General features: G+C 45.1%; 1 protein-coding gene across 2 annotated transcripts in view; it reads right to left on the reverse strand.

The window, feature by feature from the left end:
* Positions 1 to 12,768, reverse strand: part of SMYD2 (SET and MYND domain containing 2) — a 53,860-nt gene extending 41,092 nt beyond the window's left edge. Inside the window, exon 1 of one of the 2 annotated variants that reach the window (XM_069544953.1) lies at positions 12,428 to 12,768. Coding sequence is in view for 1 of the 2 variants with exons in the window: in XM_069544952.1 (XP_069401053.1) it covers positions 12,428 to 12,600 (173 nt within the window). In the remaining variant the exon portion in view is untranslated. The remainder of the gene's footprint in view (positions 1 to 12,427) is intronic. The other variant, XM_069544952.1, reaches the window with a different exon arrangement.
* Between the last annotated feature and the right edge of the window lie 13,256 nt (positions 12,769 to 26,024).

The raw sequence follows: 26,024 nt of genomic DNA on the forward strand, positions 1-26,024 counted from the left end.
ATGATACTGGCATGGAGTGGGTTTGCAATAACAATTACTTTTAACTAACGATGATAGAAGAAGTGACAAGGAGGCTCTGTTGAACAGAGGCAGCCCCGGCCAAATGAAAAAAGAGAAAAGGAAAAAAGCCCCAGCGGCACAATATAACTTCACCATGGGTTGAAATAAGACAATCAGAAACAAAGTTAGCCTCCCACCCAGAGTGAGTGGTTCCACTAGCAAATTTTTATTGGAGAGAAATAAAAATTGGAGGAATTGTGGCAGAACCCTATTATAGCCCTGGTCAGGTGACAAGGATAATACTCAGGGTATGGGTTTTTGTGTAACCCTGAAAGATGCTCCATGTAGCACTTTAATCCACAATGTAACAGTGAAATGGGACCACGTGCTGTGGGAGCTTCTTCCCAGAGCAGGGCTGAACCTTCCCCCCAGGGCATCCGGCTTTGTTCTGAGGCTTGTTAAAAGTTAGAGCCCAGGGCCTCCAGGGAAGCAGGAAATATTTAGGGCAGTAAGGTAGCAACTAATAGGTTTTCCCAAATGTTGGAACAGAAGCTGTAATTTACAAGGAGAAAGAGGAGGCTTGGTGGTCAGCACTGAATAGTTGACCTTGTCATAAAAATGATGACCCTGGAGAAATGGAGTGACACAGGTCAAAGGGCAGAAAGTTTCGGCTGTAAGGAGAAACAGGTCTGAGGATCTACTGGACGGCACGGTGACTACAGGTAATAATACAGTAGAGTATGCTTGAAAGTTGCTGAGACTTGAGCTTAAACATTCTTGTCACACAAAAGGAAGTTACCTATGTGAGAGGATGGATGCACTGATTATCTTGATCTTAGTAATCATCCCACAGTCTCCATGTACACCAGATCATCAGGCTGTACACTTTACATACAATCATATCTGTCAATTTTTCCTCAATACAGCTAAAAAAATACTGTAGACATGACTCTCCACATCACTGACTCATGAAAATCAAACTCAGCAATGAGAAAACAGTGAGCATGCTGATTTAAGATTTGTTTCAGTGAAGGCTCTAGGGAAGCCTGGCATGCTGCAGTCCATGGGGTCGCAAAGAGTTGGGCACAACTGAGCAATTGAACAACAGCAAAGACTCTAGTTGAGACGAAATCCTCCTCTGCCTTAGAAAGAAAAAAAAAAAAAACCATGAGGCTCACATACAGAGCAGAGAGCTACTAAGCCTATGGAACAGTGGCGATGACTCTTTTCAGCCACTGGACAGCACCTACGACCAAACCTCATCTTGCAGGCCCTGTAAAATCCCTAACAGCTGAAGCCTGCCCGAAGAACAGATGTGTGCGCTTTTAAACTGAACATTCTCCTCTGAAATTCTGTATATGAACTTCTGTGGGAGATCACAATGATGCTTCCTTGCAATGTGTCTTTGACTTCTCTGATGCTTACCAATGAGGAAGTCAAAAGGAAAGAAACAACAAACTCATTTTTAACTTATTCTCATATAAGAACTGACCATAGGTAACAGCTACCATTGGGGAATGACACAGCACCATTGTGGGGGAACTGGAAAGACCACTTACATTCTGTTTAGGTTTTAAGTGAAAAAAGCAGTAAGGGATAATTCCAGGCAGGGTGGAATATGGAGGACTTGAGCAGTCAAGATTCTATCCTGAAGATAGGGATCAACGAAGTGTTCTGTAAGAATCTATAAGGATCCAAGAACGAACAGAGAAGGGGATGAGGCCTGCCCACAGAGCTGTTTGTAAAATAAGACTACAGAAATGAGACTGTTCATTGATTAAATATTTATTGAGGTCATGGACTATCAGGCCTCAGGCTAAGTGCTGGACCTACAAGGTTGAAGAAGACCTGGTTCCTGTAGTCAAGTAGCAAGTGTGATGAAGGAAGCATGCAGAAGGTGCTACGGGTGCAAACACACGCATGTGTGTGTCCAAGCATGTACGCATGTACGCATGTACCACTATAAGCACTTTGGAGCTGCTGGAGTGAAATTAAGACTGAAGAGCAAACTGGACCATTGTGATGCCCAGCCTTGGGGGCGCGTCTGCAGGCAGCCTTGACCTGACAGTGGCCTTCCACTGGGTCACTCTCTGAAGATGCACAAAACAGAAGTTGGCGGTGGGCTGCTTTCCCCACTCTGTGCCTAGAAAATATTTAGCAGGTAGGCACCTCGGAAGGCCTGAACACGTGCTGAAATCAATTTACTATTGAGTGAAATAAGTCAACTGTTAGTTTCTGAATCACTACTACTTTGTGACCTTGTAAGTTTTTAAGGTGAAAAAAATCCTAAAGCTTTTGAAAGTTGTATTTAAAAATATTTATTCAAATGTATGAATAAACACTTCTCAATACAGTTGAATAAATATTTCTAAATACAACTTAAAAAGCTTAATGGATATACGTGAGTTTGAGTAGGCTCCGGAAGTTGGTGATGGACAGGGAAGCCTGGCATGCTGCAGTCCATGGGGTCGCAAAGAGTCGGACATGACTGAGCGACTGAACTGAACTGATTCAAGTGTATGAGTAGACCAAATTTCACCAAATTCCAAAAAATGTCTACCCAAAGTGCTGCTATTTTAACACAATGCAGGGATGCTACAGTTTCATTTGACCCAGTATTATCTGATCAGAGTTCTCCCTTAGTTTGCATAAGTCATGAACTAGAGTGTGTGCTTAAACTTCTTGGTTAACAGTTTTATGACATACATACACGGATTATCAGTGTTTGAGGAAAGAAAGCACTGAACTCAAAACATTACTGCCTTTAACAAAAACTCTGCTAAAATGACAAAGTTCAAGGCACTACAGCATCAGCTAAAAATTGTCACTTGCTATCTGCTTCTACAAGGATGACATCACTAGCCACTGCAGTTGCTGACCTTGAACCACTGCCTGAAAGGAGTCCAGGGTAGAGACAAGGAGTGAGGCACTCTGCGCTCTGGGAAGAACCGGCAGAACAGGCCTTCAGATAGCTAGAAATTTTCAATTTTATGAGCCCAACTTCTGACATCTCCTCGTATCTAGAAAAGCACTAAAATCATTAGCAGAGACATCTGCTGCTCGTGACTAGTCACAACCTTCTTGAGACTCTTTGCGACCCCATGGACGGTAGTGCACCGGGCTCCTCTGTCCATGCGATTCTCCAGGCAAGAACACTGGAGAGGGTTGCCATTCCCTTCTCCAGGGGATCTTCCCAACCCAGGGATGGAATCTGGGTCTCCTGCATTACAGGCAGATTCTTTACCCACTGAGCCACCAGGGAAGCCCCCTTGGGATTAGCAGCAACCTTCTGCTGTGGGTTTCACCAAAATCAAACGTACGCTGAACTCCCACATCCACCTTTTCAGAACAGGGCCTCAGAGCTATGTGAGAAGCTGTCTCTTGGGCAGTAAGTCCTCATTCTGCCCCCAAATAAAACTTAATTCACGACTCGCATGCTGTGCTTTTTCTTTTCAGTCTACGGTGCATAAAATAAAGATGAATTAAACCTACTGGAACAGAAGCTTCATGGTGGGAGGGATTTTTGTTCCTTTTTTCCACCGGGATTCAGAACCTAGTGTGTGCTCAGTTGCTCAGTCCTGTCCGACTCTCTGCGACCCCGTGGACTGTAGCCCACCAGGCTCCTCTGTCCATGGGGTTCTCCCGGCAAGAATACTGGAGTGCGCTGTCATCTTCTTCTCCAAGGGATCTTCCCGATTCAGGGATCGAACCTGCATCTCCTGCACTGGCAGGCAGATTATCACTGTACCACTTGGGAAGCCCAGAACCACAGTGAATGCCCCATAAATATAAATATTTGCTGGATATATTAAAAACAGAATCCCTGCTCTCAGACAGCTTAATCATTAAATGTCTCTTACTGCTGAGGTTTTAAGAACCTGTGACTGACAGTGACCGTCACTCTGCTCGAGATCTGTGTAACTGAGGAGTAAGAGATGTTTTCAGGTGGCACAAGTGAAGAAAATCAACAAGATCTGAGCCCAGGGCCCACATCCCTTGAAGAGCCTTTCCTGGTCCTCACAGACTCAAGACAAAAAACTCCTCCGGTCCAACATCTTTTCATTTTGTCACAGATGGCAACATAACTCCTTTCAAGTGCCAGGATATAAAATCCTTGAGATTTCTATTTGGCTCAGATGAAAAAGTGCATCCTGCTGTCAGCCAGACTTCCTTTGCACCTCCCTCCCCCAGGATACGCCTATGTCTTCAGGCCTTGGTGTGAAATTCGCTTCTCTGTGAGGGAATCGTCCTTATTCTTCCTCTCCCCCAAGTGGTGACCGCAGATTCCCTGGGCGATGAGATGTCCTGTTCATCGCAGTGGACTTGCAGATACACAGTGGTGTCTCAGCTATCACAGCAAGCATTTATTTTGGTTTCTAGGGACTATAAACTTGTGAAACAGAAGCACTGATGGATTCTTGGATGTACTCCTTTAAGAAGCGAACCCAATCCACTTGAATAATGCAAGTGCCATATTCCCACTCAGTCATCAGAAACCTTCCACTTAGCCCCTAGGTTTTATTTAATACATTGGCACAAGGAGTCCCACAGTATTTTTAAATTTTTGATGGAAGGAAAATATGAGACACACAGTTGGATTCTCAACAAATGCATGGACTAGAAAGATAAGTTGTTTCCTGAACCCTCAAGACACTTTGGTCTTATTTTCCTGCTAAATCGCATATCTCTGGCCTTCAGAGAAGTCTAGAAGAGATCCGATTTCCTTCTGTTCTATTGTGCTGGCGTGAACGCCTTTGCAATTGAAAAGGAGGCCTCCGAGGGTGGTAGGAACAGAGTCAGCAGAAGTTACACAAAGTGAGGTGTGTGGCTTTGTGACTGGTTAGAGCGCCTGTGCTAATGAGGCCAAGGTCATGGGTTCAGCCCCTGAAAAGGCAGTTACTTCAGTCAATTCCCTGCTGGAGGACTGCACCCCTAAACTCCCACAGATTCACTAGAAATCCAGAGATGCGAGGGTTGGGATGAGAATGGGAGACTGATGGTGGTGTACAGAGATTGATCGCATTAATACAGATCCCTTGAGAGAGGACAGAGACCTCTAGTCCCAGAGTGGGCCCCTCTCCAGAGGCAAGGGGACGGCTCCAGAAGCGACTAACCTCCAGGCTGACCAGCGCTCTGTTGTGCTTAGTGGCTCCGTGTCTGACTCTTTGTGCTCCTATGGACTACAGCCCGCCAGGCTCCGCTGTCCATGGGGATTCTCCAGGCAAGATTACTGGAGGGGGTTGCCTTGGTTGCCATGCCTTCCCAACCCAGGGATCAAACCCAGGTCTCTCACACTGCAGGCGGATTCTTTACTGTCTGAGCCACTAGGGAAGCCCAAGAATACTGCAGTGGGTAGCCTATCCCTTCTCCAGGGGATCTTCCCAACCCAGGAATTGAACCAGGGTCTTCTGCATTACAGGCAGATTCTTCACCAGCTGAGCTACCAGGGAAGCCTCTCCAGAAGAGGGCTCAAAGCCTGCAGTTGGTCAAATACAATCAGGGTGCCCTGTTCCTAGTTCCTTGGTGGTGATCAGGACTATATACTCATGGACTTAAAGGCAAGCAGGCAAAGCAGAGCCGGGCTGCCTTTGAGAGGAACAGGACATGGGAATGCAGAATCAGTAAGAAAGGAGAAATTTCAATCCAATTGTCCTGGCACAGGTCAGATGAAAGCAGTCCTCAAACTGAGAAATGTGATTACTTCCCTCCACATCTGAAGTACAAAAAACAAGATGTGCGTATGGTGGGAATGACCTTAGTTACTGATGACTCCAGTTACAAAGGGATATTTGTAACTACTGACTGCCTCCTCGGGATGCAGAAATACAGCGGCTTAAAATTACAATGATTTCATGTTTTCTTTATACTGACAAGAAAAAGAAAGGGGATATGAACCTCAGGCAAAAGAGTTAAGTCTCAAACACCAAAATCAAGTAGCAACTTTCTTTGCAGTTTTCAAGTTCTGTAAGATGAATTGATGCTTTTGAACTGTGGTGTTGGAGAAGACTCTTGAGAGTCCCTTGGACTGCAAGGAAATCCAACCAGTCCATTCTGAAGGAGATCAGTCCTGGGTGTTCTTTGGAAGGAATGATGCTAAAGCTCAAACTCCAGTACTTTGGCCACCTCATGCGAAGAGTTGACTCATTGGAAAAGACTTTGATGCTGGGAGGGATTGGGGGTAGGAGGAGAAGGGGACAACCGAGGATGAGATGGCTGGATGGCATCACTGACTCCATGGACGGAGTCTGAGTGAACTCCGGGAGTTGGTGATGGACAGGGAGGCCTGGCGTGCTGCGATTCATGGGGTCACAAAGAGTCGGACACAACTGAGCGACTGAACTAAACTGAACTGAAGATAACTTCACTGTCCCAGGTTCTTAGCAATTCTGAGTTCTGTTGTAAATCAGCTGCTGCCAAACTACAGCCCTGAACCCTGAATCTTCCCAAAGAAATTTAAGACATTTCTGAGCATCTTTTAAAGAATCTTTGGACAGACAGTGTGCCATTAGGTCAGACAGTGCTTGTCCTACAGGAATACCATCCAGGGGCCTTTCAGCACAGCTGCATCATGAATTCCATTCCCAAACCATGTCTGTTTAACTTTGCATAGAGCAAAGTTCTGAAGAATGGGTCTGTTTAAGAAAAAAAATAGGCAGGAATGGTTAACATCCTTATGCTGCCCTACCAGAGCACACAGAAACAAACTCTTTATACGTACCTATAAAGACGAAGATGACAAATGCCTTTTAAATAATTTGAACACATTTAAGAATATCCCAGACTTCCCTGGTGGTCCAGTAGTAAAGAGTCCATCTGCCAATGCAAGAGTCCAGTCCATCGAACCTGGGTTCGATCCCTGGTCTGGGAAGACCCCACATGCCATGGGGCAACTAAGCCTAGGTGCCACAATGACTGATGGTGAGGACTGCAACTACTGAAGCCCACGTGCCCAAAGACTGCGCTCTGCAATGAGAAAGGCACCACAATGAGAAGCCTGTGCACCTCGACAAGGAGTAGCCTCCACTCACCCAACTAGAGAAAGCCTGCACACAGCAACGAAGACCCAACGCAGTCAAAGTAAATAAATAAAAGTGAAATTAAAAAAAAATAAAAATATTCCAAACTCACCAAAGGACAAGAGCCTCATATTTATTTTCACATTTTATCAGGTAATAGTGGACGATACAGAAGAATATATGCAGTTGTTATACAAATTCCAAACCATGGGAATTTAAAAAAAAAATTCCCTAAAACCGCAGCAACATAAGATATAAATCCAAGACAGATGAATCAATTGATTTTGCTGAACTTTTAGAAACGATGCATTAATCTGTTGCATTATCCACAGGGGCAGGGGGAAGCAAAAGAAAAGAGGTGATAAAAATTGTGTTCACTTGAGAAAGCAGAAGTGACGTAAGTCCTCTTGTCCAGGTGTGAACCACATGGTAGTTTCAGGTCAAAAGGGACAGAGATATGTGTGGCTGAGTCATGTAGATATATGGCAGAAACCAGCAAAATATTGAAAAGCAATCATCGTCCAATAAAAAATTTTAAATAAAAAAAAAAAAGAAAGGACAGTGAAGGAAAACCACACTCAGAACAGAAAGACACAGTTCCCTCCATGGAGAGGCTGGCCCTTAGGGCGCACTCAATATCTGCCCCCCAAAAATGTGAAATTCAAGGAAACAACTTTTCCAACGCTCAGTTACTTCCCATGTAACACAGGACAAGGTCTTCTCTACACAAGCCATCCTGGGAGGATCAAAACACAAATGTACCTGGAAACGCTTTATGAGTTGCAAAGAGCAACACGATTTAAAGGAATATCATTTTATACGGGATCTTCAAATTTTTACAATCGAGAGGATATTGTGCAATTGCTTTTTGGAGGGAAAGGGGTTAGATGGTGGTTTTAACTCACCAGGGTTTGAATTTCACTTAGGATATCTATCCTGCTGCCAGTCTGCCTCTTTCATCTCAAATCGTTGCTAATCATGCAGCTTGGTCACTGGGCCCTGATACACCAGCACAGAAATGATGCTCCCTGCGTGTGAAAAATGTTCCTGTCCTGGCACTGTGCACACCTGAAGTCTTGCAGGACTGCCCCTTGCCACAGCTGAATCATGCTGAAGGCAGAGAGCAGAGCAGAGCCATGGTATCCTTGCTAGGTGGAACATTCTGTTTTCCTCTGTTTCTTATTTCAAACCTTTGTTTAATTCCAGGGCAAAAGAGTATTAAAGTTGTTAATCATTTTGGAGCTACACAAGGCTCCTTAAAAAAAAAACAATAAAGCTTTACCTGTGTAGGCTCATCATATCATTTTCATCAGGTTTTGGAAAATACTGAAAACTGATCCCAGACACCCATTATTTACGCAATTGAATGGGAGGTTGAGAACCGCTGCTTTCAACTCTGGGTCAACTTGCCATCTGAATGATGATTCCACTGGCCAACAAGGTATAATATTTTCTTCCCAGTATTCCCCAGTTCAACCTGACCGCCATAAAAATGTTCCTGAAACAATATGTTCTCATACTGTTCAACATTTAGCCAACAGAGCTCATCAAACAAGTCCATAAAAGCAAGACACCGAGCCAATTGTGACACCTCCCGAGGGGTCTGGGTTGTACTAGGCACTTGACTTCCCTGACTCAGGACCAGCTCAGGAGGTGGGTGTTAATGTGCACTGCTTACAGATAAAGGAAGCTGGGAGTAAGTGCGTGCATGCTAAGCTGCTTCAGTCATGTCTGACTCTGTGCCACCCTATGGGTTGTAGACTGCCAGGCTTCTCTGTCCATGTGATTTCCAGGCAAGAATACTAGAGTGGGTTGCCACACCCTCCTCCAGGGCATCTCCCCCACCCAGGGATCAAACCCACATCTCTTATGTCTCCTGCACTGACAGATGGGTTCTTTACCACTAGTACCACCTAGCAAGCCCAGAGGGGCTAAATAATTTGGCTCAAGACAATCCATTAGGAAGGGATGAAACCAGAATTCCAACCCAGTCCATCTGGCCCCAAAGTCCCTCCTTTGCAGTCTCTAAATAAAAGAAAAACTTGAAATACTGAAATGTTGAAAATGGCAAACCAATATCTCATTATCTACTGTACAAATGGCTGAATTTTATATTCTTCAGTGTAACTTTTTAGAGGAAATCTGTTGTCTGTGTGTGTGTGTGCGTGTGCCTGTGTGTGTACATATACCTTTTTTGGGGGGAACACCATGCACATGAGGGGTCTTAGTTCCTGGACCAGGGATGGAAACCTATGGTCCCTGCAACGAAAGTGTGGATTCTTAACCACTGGACCACGAGGAAAGTCCCTGTTGGCTATCTTAATCTTCCTACCCATTTCTTTAAAACACATGTAAAAAGATGCAGGGAACAGATTATAGGAGCATGTGCCTATAGAAAGTGAAAGTCACTCAATCATGTCCAACTCTTTGGGACCCCATGGACTGTAGCCTGCCAGGCTCCTCTGTCCATGGAATTCTCCAGGCAAGAATACTGGAGTGGGTTGCCATTCCCTTCTTCAGGGATTTTCCTGACTCAGGAATCAAACCCGGGTTTTCTGTACTGGCAGGCGGATTCTTTATCACTGAGCTACCAGGGAAGCCCTCTCAGATGGAACATGGGTTACAGGTTTTTCTCTTTCTGAGACAAATACTAGCAAGTGTTAAAATACATTAAATGTCAAGTGGAAAAGTGTGCCACAAAATACTGACCATACCCAACGTATGTGCTTGCATGCATTGTGCGCGCGCACACACACACACACACACACACACACAATCTGAGAGGTCTGATGAGGACAGCTCCCAACTTGAAGACATTTATATTTTTAGGAGCTGCCTCTTAGCAGCTGAGGCAAGATACACATCTTCCCAAGTGTCACCCTGAAAATGTGATACAGAGGCAAACTTTTGCCTGTGTTACCCTGACAGTAAGAATTCCACTTTGCTCTGACTTAAGAGACTTCCTATTATTTTTCCATTTGCAGAACATACTTATTCTGAAAAACATCACTTCTTTTCCTTCAAAATAAGTCAAACCCTGATACAATTAATATGATAGGGAAGATCTCTGCAGGCTCATTTGTCTTAAGCAATATTATTTACCTTCAACTTCTGGCACAAGAAACAATATGCGCAGTTTTCTTTTTATGGCAGGGGAGGGGAAGTCATGGAAGAGTATTTGAGAATTTTGTTCCTATCCCTGGGGGAACCATGGGGACATACACGTGACCTCCAGTATAGCTGAACAGAATAATCTGTCCTCGGTCTATAGGAACAGCTGACAGGGGAAAGAATGCTAAATCTTTGAGATTGATCTAGCCACTAATTCTAAGTGAACTGGATTTAAAACAAACCACAGAGTGAGTACAAAGATATTTCTGATTTCACAGGTGTCATGATGTCATGATGTCATCATAGCCTGTGTGTTATTTTAGCTGATTTCAAATGAGGCCTCAGGGAGAGAGAGGAAAGGAACTGTGGGTGTTGACAGAAGTTCACCTAAGCCAGAGAAAAGCAGGAGGAGGTGCAGTGGTCCCTCCCCGGTGCAGGGGCAGCGCCGGAGAGGGGCTGAAGGCAACAGTGACACTAATGACTGTCATTCAGAAAAGGGGGAAACAGAGGCAAACGCCATCCCATAGGTCAGGGTGACTGGCCAAGCTGCACCTGGGGCACCTTCCGGTCCGGAGGTGAGGGCGTGTGTAGCAGGTACAGTTCGGAGGCGAAAGAGAACCATCTCTCCGCTCTGCTGCTCCACTGCGAACCCAGCTGGATTTGATCTATAATTCACCGGAGGAGGAGTCTGGTAACAGACATTTGAGCGCCTACTAGGTGCCTGGTCCCGCAGTCTTCTCTGCCACGATGGATCCCAGGAATCACCAGGATCCCTGACAGAGGAGGGAGGCCCCTTCTGTGTGGGGTGACCTTGCTTTGCTCCTGCCACTCCAGACACCCACGCTGCTTCAGACTCTGAGCCACAGCGAGGCTCAGAAGATCAAGGGACCAGACACAGCAGCCTTTTTAACTTTGGGAAAACCCAATGCTCACTTCACTCAAACGTCGCAAAGTGGTGCCATGACCCTTTAGCTCTTGGCTCACCAATTCAAAGAGACACATCACATACAGCCCTTAAGCTGCCCACGGCATGATTCTGTGTCTAGTTCCTTTCCAGGTCCCCCCAAAGCGGAAGACAGCTCTGGCAGGGAGTCTGGGCAAGATGACTATAGTATTTAGCTTTTGTCCCTTCTTTTGCTCTGTCTTACCGTGGAATAAGATGAACATATCTCAGGCACTGAGTTCTTCGGTGTGTGTTGGACTGGAGACCTGTATTCAAAAGGTACCTGCAAACCTCAGGTGGGCTTAATCTAGCCCAGAAATCTCCACTTGGAAGATGAAGAAACTGAGGTTCAAAGAAAGGGAAACAGGGTCCGGGAAGGTCCCATGGCATAAACTCCAATGCCATGGTTCCTGCCTCAGTCCTTTTATTGAAGACTTGGCTAGGTAGGCAATGGGCAGAACTGAGAACATCAGATTTCATTTTCTTAACTATAAGCGTGAATATACATACTTCTTCTCTGGGCAGTAGTTCTCTCCCCCTTAAAACTGAAAGTGTTGCATTCACGCTTTCTAAGGGTGCCTTTAGGTCTGAAATTGTCATAAGGCTTGAAGATATAATTATGCGTTGGTGTATGTGAATATATACACATATACACACATACATGATTTGCTCCATTTAAATACCAATTCTAACCAGACGTTTTGCCTAATCCCCCAAGCAACCAGGTTTTCCCAACCCCAAACCAGGGCTAGATCCCGTCCCCCCCCCCGTTGCAGTCCCTCTGAACCCCGGATCGGTGCCCCCCTGGCTTCTCCCCAAACACCAAGCGCAGAGGGTGACAAGAAAGACGAGGGGCGACGTACTTCACAAGAAATACGAAGTGTCATTAAGTTCCTCGGCGGTAACACGGCAAGCCTGCGGCAGCGCGGGGCTGGGGGGAAGTAGGAGGGCACAGATCTCATCGCAGGAAGCACAAGTGAAAGGTGACTTGTGCTGTGGCCGCTGCGCGAAACCTGGGGCCCCGCCGGCAAAGCGCCGAGTGGCCAGAGCTGGGGAGCAAGTCTGGCTCCGAGCCCACGTGTTGCAGGCACGACCCTGCCCTGGCGGGTTCGCACAGCCCGCCGGGGCCAGCAGGGAAACGTGCCGTGGTGCAGGGCGTGCGGCGGGAACTTGGCAGGTCTTGCTGAGTGCACGTGGCCCGGCCAGTCCCGGGTTCCAGGTCCCCTCCCGCTCCCCACCCCCGCCCTGGAGCCGCGGGCGCTAGGACCCCGCGAGGCGCGCGCACTCCCGCCCGCCCGCGCGCGCGGCGCCCCCCCCCCCCCCCCGAGCCCCTGCGCGCCCGCCGGCGCCGCCCTACCTGGCGAAGCAGAACTCGCAGTGGTTGCCGCGCTCGCTGACCGTGAGCACGTAGGCGTAGGCCGGGCAGGAGAAGAGCAGGTCCCCCACCTGGAAGGGCTGCAGGGCCCGCAGACCCCGGCCCTTGCCCGGGCTGCAGAAGCGCTCCAGCCCGCCGTCGCCCTCGGCCCTCATCCCGGTGGCCGGGCTGGCGCGGTGGGGGGGGGGGGGGGGGAGCCCCGCGGCTGCGGCTCCCCGCGCGCTGTTATTGGAGCAGCGTCACCCGGAGCCGCGGGGGCGGGAAGCCGCCCGGCGGACGCGGCGGCCACCGCTTCCCCGGAAGGGACGGCGGCCCCGCCCGGCGCTCGCGCGCCCCCGGGAGGCGGGGGACCCGGCCCGGCGGCCCCGCCCCGCGCGCGGGACCCTCGCCCGCGGCCCCCACTCGGCCAACTGTCGGCCGCTGCGGCCACCGCCCGGAGCTGCGTCCCACCGGGCGGCTCCAGGCAGGAGGGCGGAGGCGTGTGCGTCCTGGCGGAGGGCGCGGGCCGCGGCCGCGTTCCGGTGGGCGGGATGGGGTCGCGGTGGGGCAGGTACCCAGCGCCTCCCCTGGACCAGCCAGTAGGATGGCCCGCCCGGGGTTAATAGAAGTTGGCGGGGTTGGGGGGCAAGATGCTTCTCAACCTTCAGTTGGTTCGTCTGTCCTTGTCGAAAACCCTAGAAGGAGTCCTCGGGGAACGCCGAAGGGAAACCGCAGTAGGAAACTGATGTGCAGAGGGTTCAAAGGTGCCTCCCCAAGGTGAAAGGTTTTTAGAGCCCAGTGTGACTCCCAGCAATCTCAAGTATTGACTGTGAACCTACTTTTTTCCCTCTGCCCCTCCGGTGGAAGTTAATTACGTGGACGGAAAAGGAAGTGCACTGGTCAGGCTTGCTCACTCAGACTCTGCGTACAGGCAACGATGCGGAGGAGGCAGGAGATAACCTTTCAGTCAAGGAACTTAAGACTTGCCCGGAGACAGTGCCCTGCTGTGGCCAGAGCACACGGCTAGGGGTCGAATCGGCTTGACCACGCACTGTCATCTTAGAAAAGTCAATTAGGTTATGAGTCACAGAGAGGATTTTCCGTATGAGAAAGAAGGGTTTAATCTGTTCTGCATAGGAGTGTGGAAAGGCTGCAGTTGATGTGCGGGCTTAAGGACTCCGTGTATGAAGAGAGGATTTAGCAAAAGCGCTAATACTGAAAGTGTGATCTCAAACTGGGTTGCCTGTGTAAGTTCAGGAGTAGTTCAGCAAAGGGTAAGATCAATGTGATTTGAGTATGTCATCAGAATTTTTGACCCTTCAGTAAAACTCCTAAAATGAATAAGCCTCTGGCTTTCCTGAAGAGAAGAGTACATCATGGATACTCTCCCATTTAGACAGTTTAAGAAGCATTCACTGAGCACCACTGTGGCCAGTCAGTGGGATAGAAAGAGGGGCAAAATGTGGGCCTGGGCCTTTTCATTGCATACATTCACAATCCTTATTGGGTGTTACCAGGTCAAATACTGGGCTAAGTGGCTTAAACACATTACCCCCATTAAATATGTAATTCTAACTGCCCAGTGAGTTAGGTGTTATATGTTTCCCATTTCCAAAACTAGGAAACTAAAACTCAGAATACTTTTCAAGGCTACACAGCTAGGTTGCAAAATTTGGTTTCAGCCTCCAGTCAGTCTGACTATGAGGCCCAGGCTCTTAAGTGAAATGACTCTCTGCAAAGACAGCTCTCTGAGACAAGTGGTGTTATAGCGGCTTGTACAAAGCGTTCTGCAGGCAAACAGGCAGGAGAGGACAAACAGCGTGGAGAATGCAGGTTTGGTCAAAGCAGGTGCCACATTCACGTAACCTTTGAGCTGGGCATGGATGATGGATGAGACTTAAGCACAAAAGAAGAGGACAGTTGGCCGGGCTGAAAGAATTGCGAATTGCGTGTGAAGACAGAGGGACTTGAAAGAAAGAATGGTGTGTGGTTGCAACCTGCTGTGTTGAGTGGAGCCTGAGATCTCAGGGAGAGGACAGGAGGTGAGGCAGGAGCATACGGAGGGCATCTTCTCAGGAGATGAGTTTCCTCCCAGAGGAGGTATGGGGGTCACTGAAAATGGTTAAGCAGAGGGGTGCGCTGATCAGTCCAGTGCTGTGAACAGTTCTGCTGCAGCCTCGCCGATAGACTGGAAGGGAGGCGACTGAACACGGGACCACCTGTTAAGACACCACTGGACACGGCGGGCACATGACAGTCAATCTTGTAGGCTCAAGATGGGAACCAGAGACTTCCCTGGTGGTCCAGTGGCCAAGACTCCAAGCTCCCAATGCGGGAGCCCGGGTTGGATCCCTGTTTGGGGAACTAAATCAGTATGTTGAAACTGAAGATCCCACATGCTGCAACTAAGACCCAGCACAGCCAAATAAATAAATAGTGTTTTTTTTAAACCGCCCCCCTCAAAAAAAACAGGAACCATAAATATTCTAGAATTTGGGGGAATGGAAGAGGCATTTTCTTACTAATGAGGAAAATGAAGCAGAGCTAGCAAGAGATTCCAAGACATATTCATTCATCATTTAAATATTTATGATATGCTTACTGTGTTCCAGCAACAGTGATAAAGGCTTGTGATATAATGGTAATGAGAACAACAACAAAAATCTGACTTAGTCCCTGTCCTCACAGAGCTTTGTACAGTCTGTCTGGCAGAGGAAGCGGACGTTAATCAGATAATCACATAAACAAATATAAACTGTCAACAGTCTCAAGTGCTGGAGCAGTGCTTAGAGGACATGACCTAGTCTAGGAATGCTTTTCCGAGCACCGAAGAATTGATGCTTTTGAACTATGGTGTTGGAGAAGACTCTTGAGAGTCCCTTGCCTGCAAGGAGATCCACCCAGTCCATTCTAAAGGAGACCAGTCCTAGGTGTTCTTTGGAAGGAATGATGCTAAAGCTGAAACTCCAGTACTTTGGCCACCTCATGCGAAGAGTTGACTCATTGGAAAAGACTCTGGTGCTGGGAGGGATTGGGAGCAGGAGGAGAAGGGGACAACAGAGGATGAGATGGCTGGATGGCATCACTGACTCGATGGACGTGAGTCTGAGTAAACTCCAGGAGCTGGTGATAGACAGGGAGGCCTGGCGTGCTGTGATTCATGAGGTCGCAAAGAGTCGGACACGACTGAGCGACTGAACTGACTGACTGAGGAATGCTTTTCAGAGACAGTAATGACTGAACTAATATCTGAAGGATGAACAGAACTTAATCAAGAGAAAAGGAGGGACAAGCATTCTAAACAGAGGGAACAGCATGTGTAACCGAGCAGGACCCCGTGGGGCCTTCTGGGAACAGATCCCAGCCCCTCCCATGTCCCCCACCTGCCTCCTGTCTGTAGGAAAACTTTAGCCTCCCAGGCCTTCCCCAGGTTCCAAGGAGTAAGTTTAATCTAAGAAGTGAGAGAATGTACAAAAAAGGGAAAACAGTCAAGCAAGACAAAACAATAGTTTATCCATTAAATAAAGCCAAAATAATTTAGTTCCTCCTCAAGGGTTATATGGCAACTCACTCCAGTACTCTTTCCTGGAAAATCCCATGGACGGAGGAGCCTGGAAGGCTGTAGTCCATGGGGTCGCTGAGGGTCGGACAAGACTGAGCGACTTCACTTTCACTTTTCACTTTCATGCATTGGAGAAGGCAATGGCAACCCACTCCAGTGCTCTTGCCTGGAGAATCCCAGGGACGGCAGAGCCTGGTGGGCTGCTGTCTATGGGTTCGCACAGAGTTGGACACGACGGAAGCGACTTAGCAGCAGCAGCATCAAGGGTTATAGGTAATATTCTGAGCCATCCTCTGGGCTGCTTTACAGATACTGAAATCCCTGTCAGGTGGAAGAAGTTAACTGCATGGTGACCATCAGCACATCACAGACCCCAGACAGGTTGGAACCAGAAGGTTGATGATGTTGACTCCAGATTACCTCCCTCCCAACTGGTCAGAATGTCTGCAAGTTGGTCGTACACCCTACAACCCCATCACCATTTTTAAAACCATTCCCTGAAAGCCACTGGGGAGTTCAAACCTTCTGGGCACTAGTTATGTGGACTTCTTGCTTGGTATCCTGCAATAAATGCTGCACGTTCGTCACCACAACCTTGTATCAGTAGATGAGCTTTACTGCACACGGTGAGCAGACCCAAGCTTGGTTTGGTAACGTGCAAAGTGTCGTTGGTTGGAAGAAGTGTGACCGTGATGAAAGGGTGACTAGAGCAAGGCTAGAGGAAGAGTGTTGTTCTAGATGATTTTAGGAGGTAAGTAGGTCCTGTTGGACAACCCACAGGAGTCTCCTCTGATTAAAAAAGCCTCTGACAGATGCCAGATTCTGTTAAATTAGCTTTATGTCAGTTACCATACCTAAATCGTATTCCCAAGTGGTACAGTGGTTAAGAATCTGCCTGCCAGTGTAGGAGACACAGGAGACAGGGGTTTGATCCCTGGGTCAGGAAGATCCCCTGGAGGAGGAAATTGCAACCCAATCCAGAATTCTTGCCTGGAAAATTCCATGGAGAGGAGCCTGGCAGGCTACAATCTATATGGTCACAAACAGTCGGACATGACTGAGCACACACTTACACCTAAATCAATTTTTATTACTGTGTTTTACTACACATGGATGTTGTATGTTAATGTGAGAATTATCTTAAACCTCAGAAGCTTTCAGATATACACCTACATAGGCAAATCTTGGATAAATTCAGTGACTCCACATAGTTTTATAACTTTCTGATTTCTGGCAGCTCTAACCAGCACAAAGATGAAAAGACTGGCATAGAAATGCGCAGTTACAACACAGTAAACAATGTGCCGTATAAGGATTCCTTATGCAAAGTAATCTGCTTGTTAGCTTTTTACTGCGAGTCATCTTTTCCTCTTTCGCTGAGAAGGATTTCCAACAACTGAGCAAAACAATCATGTTAACTGCTGAATTGTCTTTCCAGGTGAGTGGTGGTGGGAACAGACTTATGGTGAGGATGAGTCTAATTTAAGAACACTGGAAAAGAAACAGCCTCATTTGAGAAAAATGCCTGTGCTGAACCCAAATGACTCAAGATGGAAAGATGGTCAGTTAAGTTTAGCCATTAATTTAGGAGCTTAGCTTATGAAGAAAACTGTGTTTAAAATAAACTGCCAAGGGATGGCAGCTCACCAGGGCAGCAGATCGATGACAGCACTCTTAATGCAGCTCATGCTTGTCAGCCAGCCGCCACGCATTCTCGCATTCCGGGAGAGTCTCCATCCACCTTTTCACTGCCTGCCACCCCACAGCTTGGAAAGAATGGAGCTTGAACGGAGCTTTTTGGGGACTTTGCCTCACCATAGCTCAGGAGAAGCGATAAGAAGTGGTAAGTTCACTTAACTTCTCTAACCTAGAAGGTGATCTATTGAATAATGTATGAGTGAAATATCCTTCCGGCCACAGATTAGCACATGAAGGCAACAGCTCTGGCCTGGGGATATAAAGCCTTAGCAAAGAAGGAATACCAATGAACACAGACAGTGGGCCCCTTGCCTATACCACCGTACCTCTGTATTCCGTATATTCCGCTTATTGACTGCATGTTCTTACCCGGTGCTAAATCCTTGTTGTACCATGGTGAAAAGACCAACACATGTGCAAGCCGTTCTGTAGTAGCTGAATAATGGCACCCAAAGATATTAGGCCCTAATCCCCAGAGCCTGTACATGTTACCTTATATGGTTCAAAAGGGTCTTGCAGATGTGTTAAATTGAGGATCTTGAGCTGGGCGATTATTCTCGATTGTCCAGATGGGCCCTCAATGCCATCACAAGAGCCTTCCCACATCCCCAGAGGGGATTTGACACAGACCGACCCAGAGATGGGAGGGATGTGGCCATAAACCCAGGAGTGCGGGACCTCCAGCAGAAGCTGGAAGAGGCAAGAAGCAGATTTTCCCCTTGGAGCCTCCAGAAGGACTGTGGTCTTTCTAAGACCTTGATTTCAGCCCTGGGACACCAATTCCAAACTTCTAGGCTTCAGAACCTCGAGAATACATTTCTGTTGTTTCAAGCCACCCAGACTGCGATAATTTGTCCCAGCAGCCACAAAAAACTAAAATAAATTGTAATACAATAAAAGTGTTCACAGGGGGATTAACAAAGTGAAGTGGAAAGGCTTCACAGAGGAACTGACTTTTTAACTCCTCCTAGAAGACTGGGCTCGGAGAAGGCAATGGCACCCTACTCCAGTACTCTTGCCTGGAAAATCCCATGGACAGAGGAGCCTGGTGGGCTGCAGTCCATGGGGTCACTAAGAGTCGGACATGACTGAGCGACTTCCCTTTCACTTTTAAGTTTTCATGCATTGGAGAAGGAAATGGCAACCCACTCCAGTATTCTTGCCTACAGAATCCCAGGGACAGAGGAGCCTAGTGGGCTGCTGTCTATGGGGTCACACAGAGTTGGACACGACTGAAGCGACTTAGCAGCAGCAGCAGAAGACTGGGCTTCCCTGGTAGCTCAGATGGTAAAGAATCCGCCTGCAATGCAGGAGACCTGAGTTCGAGCCCTGGGTTGGGAAGAACCCCTGGAGAAGGGAATGGCAACCCACTCTAGTATTCTTGCCTGGAGAATCTCATGGACAGCGGAGCCTGGTGGGCTACAGTCTATGGGGTTGCAGAGTCGGACACGACTGATTGACTAACACTTTCACTTTGAGAAGGAAGACTAAAAATTGACCGAGGGAAAGAGGGGCCCACAAATGGGATTAAGAACCTGAAGGTATAAATTCCCTGGGGTAGGAGAGACCTTGACAATCTGGGGAGGTATTTTTGTCTTACTGCAGATGCTTGCATAGTTCTGACTATGTACTAAGTGCACTTTTAAAATAAAGTCTCACCTAATCCTCCTAACAACATTTTATAGATGAAGGCTCACTATAAATAACTTGTTCAAGTGAACAGCGGGGTGAGGACTCAAAGCAGGCTGTGTGTAACGAGTCTGTGCCCTGGACCACTGCACCTCGCTGCCTTCCTGCTTGGCCCAAGCTGCAGCTTTAGGAAGGAGACCTTAGGTAAAGCCGGACCAGCAGGAGTGGCCCAATGATGAAAGGTTCTATAAAGGTTCTATAAAGTTTCTATAAAGGTTGTATAAAGCTGTGTGCCTAGGAGTTAGATGCCCTCTATGGTACTATGGAGCCAGAGAAGTTTGGCAAGCGTGATTCGATTGTTGCTTAAGGTCATTTTCACAGCTGAATCAAGGATACATTACAGGAGGGTGAGGACAGAGAGAGAAATAAGAAGTGTAATGCAGTCTGTAGCCCAGAGGAAGATGTCGCTGGCATGAACAAGGGCAGTAACGGAAAGAAGGGATACGGGTTTGGAGAACTTTTAATTAACAGGACCTGGTGCTAATAGTGCATGAAGGGAAAGGTGAAAGGGGAATTTGAGCCATGGAAAAATCTGTCTAATGACAGCTGACATCAGTTCCATTCAATCCCTCAAGTTCATTTACGTCCTGTGAGTATGTCACAAACAAGATCTTGTTATTTCTTTCTTCCTTTCCGCTATTTCTTGCTTAACTTCATTTCTATTCTTATGCCACTCCTTGCTGATGGCTTTGTTGCTGGATTATCACAGCAGCACTAGGCAGCCAGAGATCGTACACAGCTCTGCATTTCTTTCTGAACCCCTTCCATCACCATCCAGTCTGCGGCGCTGACTCAGAGATGAAATGACATCGCAGAGCAGGACTGAGAAAACTCTTGGGCTCCAGGAGCCTAGGAACTCAGGAGACTCAGGGCTCACTCCAGTCATAGCAGATCCGTGGTGATGTAGGAGCAAGGCCTCTGTCCAGGAATTAAGAGGGAGAACTGGAGAGAAAGCCAGAGGGAAGATGGAATGTTTGTGAAGGGGGCATGCATGTTTATTTCCTCCCAGGCTGCACCCTGAAGGAATGGAATAACGCCGTAAGAACCCCCATAGGTTTGAGAGGGTTCAAAAGAGAGATAGCCAAGGACCAGGGGTTCTGACACGGAGAAGGCAATGGCACCCCACTCCAGTACTCTTGCCTGGAGAATCCCATGGATGGAGGAGCCTGGTGGGCTGCAGTCCATGGGGTCGCTAAGAGTCGGACACGACTGAGCGACTTCACTTTGACTTTTCACTTTCATGCGCTGGAGAAGGAAATGGCAACCCACTCCAGTGTTCTTGCCTGGAGAATCCCAGGGATGGGGGAGCCTGGTGGGCTGCCGTCTATGAGGTCGCAGAGTCAGACACGACTGAAGCGACTTGGCAGCAGCAGCAAACACATCTTGCCTTAGCATCATGGTGCCACCCAAATACAAGACCCCACCCCCAAAACTGATAAGACATTTCTACCACCCCGGGGAAATGAAGGCTCCTAACACACTCTGTTCCAGTTTTTCAAAATGTTCTGTGCATTTATAGGTGAGCTTCATCTCTGGTCTCTCCCAACTCTGGGTGCCTTGGTTACTGCTGTCAAACACATCATCTCAAAAAACTGCTTTTTCTGTTGAAGAATGTTCAGTTGCTCCTTACTGGATATTGCATCAAGGACAAGCTCTTCTTCCTGGCTTTAAAAATTCTACCTCTGACTGTCATACTCAGCTTGAGTTCTATCTGTTCTGAGAAGCTGTCTCCAAACATTTCTGCCCATAATGATTTCCATTTCCTAAGGTAAGTCTTTATCTATCTGTACTTCCTGACATATAATCAACAACTTTATATATATAATCAACAACTTTGTATATAACCCCCTGTAAGTCAAAAGGTCCTTAAAGGAAGACACTCTGTATCATATTTATTTGTAGTATTAATACTTGTTATGTGGTAAATTCTGACACATTTTCTGAGTGAATAGAATCATATGTATTGACTTGGAGTGTTTACAAAGCAGACAGCCAGAGGCACCCATGTATTTCTCACTGGCAAGCAAAGTTGTGGACTCAATAGAAATCAACCTCTGTTTCCAGGCTGGAGTGCAGCAAAAGCTTTCCTAATGCGAAATTTACAGTCCAAACACTGGCACCTCAGTCACATTGCATCATTTTTACTAGAGTCAGGGTTTCTCCAGAATAAGGAGCAGAAAGAGAGCCAGAGAAAAATAACCAACTATTTCAGAGTCAGATGGATCAAGTCTCAAACTACCAATCATGTTCTCTTGTATCTGGAGTGAAAAAGAAAGGAAAAGAGGCGGGAGGGTGGGGAGGTTAAGCTGTGTTTGTCCTCATGATGCAGGCAATATAGTGATTCTGACTAGATGCAAAAAACTGAGTGAAAAGGCAGCCCCCCAAAAGGGGTAGATTGGGAGCTTGGGGTTGGAAGATGCAAACTATTATATATTGAATGGAGAAACAACAAGGACCTACTGTATAACACAGGGGACTATATTCAATCTCTTATGATAAACCACAATGGAAAAGAATATGAAAATATATATATGTATATATATATACACACACACACACACATATATATATATATAACTGAATCCCTTTGCTGTACAGCAGAAATTAACACACCACTGGAAATCAACTGTATATATTCAATAGAGTAAAGTTTTTAAAAAGGCAGCAAAAACCCAAGAAAAATCCCATTACCGACATAGTTGGTTCTGATCTAGACTTGTGAGCTTTTTTCTTTATCTCTAGAAAGTCTTGCTACCTTTTTTCCCCACTTGAAAAATGTATTGATGGTAACAGGTAACTGAGTTTAGAGGTTTTACACACTTAAAGGTCTTGCTGAGAACTATTAGCAGCTTTCTTATTGGAGGTAGGTAGTGGAGGAGGGGTGGTGGGTACAGAACTTGACTTTGTTACCAAAGGCGCATGACCTTGAGCAGCTCACCTGGAGCCAGAGTTCCAGGGCTTTGTGCTGCCTATAAAGTCCCCACTGATTTAGCTGAAGGCAGAAGAGTTCCACAAAAAAGAGAGAGGAAATATGATGTTTAATGCCTTAAAGCCTGAGTCTATCCCTTTTACAGGCTTAATCTTTACACAGAATTTGAATACATCAGTATAGTTTATTATTTTTTTAATAAGAGGGAAGAAAAGATTGGGAGGAAAAATGTCAATCACTGTGAATTGAATTCCTGAAGAAGAATCTGTGCAAAAGTGACTGTCATCATCTCCACTGTGAGCAGTGGCAACACTTTGAAAAAATCTTTGGTTTAGTTTTCTTTCCTATTAAGGGTGAACAATTAGTAACATTAAATGTTTATTAAATCATGCAAGTTTAAGGTAAATGTATTTTTTTTCAAGCTGCGAAAAGAGGATTTATGACTTTGCTTGATAAAAAAATAAATGTATACAATAGTATTTTTAAATACAGCAAATTTAAGACCCCAATAGGTTTTTGAATGATTTTGGAAAATATATACCGGTCAAAAATTTTTCTAATCGAATATATTTTAAATGCTACTTTTTATGAAAATTTAAACATTCAGGCATTTATTTCACTGACGTATTTCTGAAATAGAGCACTTTGAATGCACCAGGTGAAATGTTCATTTTTTTTGCTTGCTTCGTTGCTAGTTTTCCTTCACCACAAGTTCTCTCTCTGATTTTTCCTCATCTTCAGAATTTTATAAATTGAAATCAGGAAAATTAAAAACTGAAAAAAGGACAGGTTAAGTGGAAAAAAGGGAAAATGATTGGTGTGGTTCTTAGGGCCAAAGTGTAAATAAACTGAAGGGCTATGGAGACTTTCGTTGTTCAGTTATTCCCTGATAGCAGTGCAGAGGCTCTCTTGTGTGCTATGGAGGAGTCAGAGTTAAATTAGAGCCAGATCTGGTCCTCCCGGGACTTACAGTCTAGAAGAGGAAACATGCCATATCCTTAGAGAGCTGCAAAAGCCTACTAGAGTGTGAGCCTACTGAAGGTAAGGACTGTTGTCTGCTTTGCCCACTCACTGCTTTTCCTGGGAAGTGTCAGACACAAAGTGGGTGCCCAAGAAATATTTATTGGATAAGTGAATAATACAAGGTAGAGAGTGTTGAGCCATTTAAGAACTGTTAAAAATTGAAATTGGTAATAGGAGAGATAGGTAACTTGCAACATCTGTAAAATTACACAAGTATCTTACAGACAATTAAGCTGACATGTCATGAACAGAATCTCCTATGCATTGCTACTGTTTTTCAAATCCATTAACAGCCCTGCCATTCTCTTCAAGGAAGACCATAAACACAGAAGTAAAAAAGAACATTATTTAACACGCTGCTCCTCAGTGAAATGAGGAAGTTAGACTACGTGAGTGTTTGTGGAGACAAATATCCAAGATCCTTTAAATGGCAGAATGGTTAAAAGTGTACACTTACCTGCCAAACCTTTGATCATGGATATTACTGCCCAGGAAAGAGGTTGAGAGGAAAAATATAAAATAAATAATAGTGGAGGTGTTCTGCAAATATGACAAAACTTGTAAACACAACACATGAATGAGGTTTGGGAAACAGGAAGAAAAATGATTAGGTTCATTTTAGTTTCAGTTTACTGTTATTTAAATGAAATTCAACAGGAAAAAAAAATTGTCCTTTCCTAAATAATGTTAAACAGTTCACTTTCTTAAATCCTCTGAATTGCTTCTCCACAGCCTTCTGAATAGCTGACCAAATACACACAGTGTTTACCCTGATTTCTTTTTTTAAACAGAGACCTCTTGACTAGATAACAGACTTAAAAAGCAGTGCTAGTACCTGCTAAAGGCTTTGCCAGCAAAATGAGACAAACACGAACAAGATACTGCTTTTATTTGTAAAGCTAAAGGGACTTTCCTTGAAGGACTTTAAAAAAAATCTGAGATTAGGATCTTTTCAAGTGTAGAATATCTTTTCTTTTTAAATGATGGCTGCTATAAATGATGGAATATTTTAGGCAAAGTAAAAATTGTCAGCCTTCTGGGGATCCCATCACCTTTTAAATAAATCATACTATTTTCTGAAATTTAGAGGTATGAATGTTAAGAAGGGCTTTACAGTTTACAGAGAGTACTTGGAATTATTCCTTAGTGTGGAAAATGGTGAGTCTTCAAAGAACCCAGTGATAGGTATTCAGAATCTTGACACCTTGGTTTCCTTTATTTCCCTCTTAGTCATGGACCTTGGTGATGATCTGCACCATTTAATTTTCAGACACCTGGGGATTAAGAAACATCAAGCTATGTGCAGTTGAAACTATCATTTTTCAAGGGCATTAAAAAATTCATTTCTGTCCTTATTACAGTTTTATTATTTTTGGAAAAGTGACTAGGCGTCTTTGATGATTTTACCATTTAGCATTACCATTTTAAGCAAGGATTTACTGATACAGTTCTAGTGAATCTTTTTTTTTTTTTTTTGGACAATAAGTGGTTTATTTATGTTATCCGGAGTCCTTAGAATAAACTGTAGAAAAAATCCCTAAGTCCACTGATTGTATTGTTCCATAAGCAATGTATATTAACTTTATAAAGTTTAGAAGACACATATAAACCCACTGATTGCCAGGTAAAATTTTTGTTGTAGATCCTTCCATACCTTTGTTTATGAACGTATACATATTTTACAACAGACATATGGGACCACCTTATAAATGCTATTTTATAACCTTTTTTCAACTTAAAAATGTGTTGTAAATCTCTTTCTATGACAAATATTTTCCTCCATCATTTAATGACTGTGGTGATTTTCTATGATGTACAGCAATCCATTTAACTAGTTCCTTGTTGGCTACTGTTAATGTCTTTTTCCCCCCATTATAATGTTGAAATAAGCATCTTTATTAAGTTAAATTTTTATATATATTCTTGAATAACTCATTAGGATAAATCCTAAAAGTAAAATTGCTGGGTAAATTACATACAAATTTATAAGACCTTTGATAACTCTGCATGGAACTGATATAAAAATATATGCATATATTTATTTGATGATTTATTATAATGTTTACCATATGTGAAGAGGATAGAAAAATAACTTAAATCACTGTATAGCACTCCCTGCATTTCATTTACTTTCCAAAAAATCTCATTACAATTAAGATGAGACATCTTAGGTAAAACCATTAAGTTTTGGCTAAAGGAGAGCTACCTACCATTTGGTTCCTACGCCTTATTCTAGAGTTCAGGAAATTGAGGCTAAAGCCATTACAGATCCTGGCCACAGGGATAGTTAACAAGGTGAGAGTCAGTCCGACCCTGGCTCCGGATGCTGTCTTTGGCTCCCAAGATGCTCACTGTGGTTCAAGTTGTTCTTTAGATAGTCAAGTAACACTAATAACCGAGATGCAAAGAAGTATTAGACAGTATAAATAAGTTATACCATTATACTTACCAGTATAAGTTTTACCATTAATTTTGTTATTGCTGCTTTTAGCAAGCTAGACTATTTAAAAATAATTTTGTGATGAAAGTGTTCAGCTTGGAAAAGTTTTCTAAAAGGTTGGTTTACTATTTACAGTTTTACACCACTGAGTGCTGTGTAATTCCATTCAATCAATGCAGCTTATATTTACTTATTGCTTAAATATTGAAATAACTCTATTGTTTCTTCTGACCAAATAGATGTATTGGTCACACAAAAA

The sequence above is a fragment of the Ovis canadensis genome, chromosome 12 (assembly GCF_042477335.2).
Source record: "Ovis canadensis isolate MfBH-ARS-UI-01 breed Bighorn chromosome 12, ARS-UI_OviCan_v2, whole genome shotgun sequence".
In the NCBI taxonomy this organism is placed as follows: Eukaryota; Metazoa; Chordata; class Mammalia; order Artiodactyla; family Bovidae; genus Ovis; species Ovis canadensis.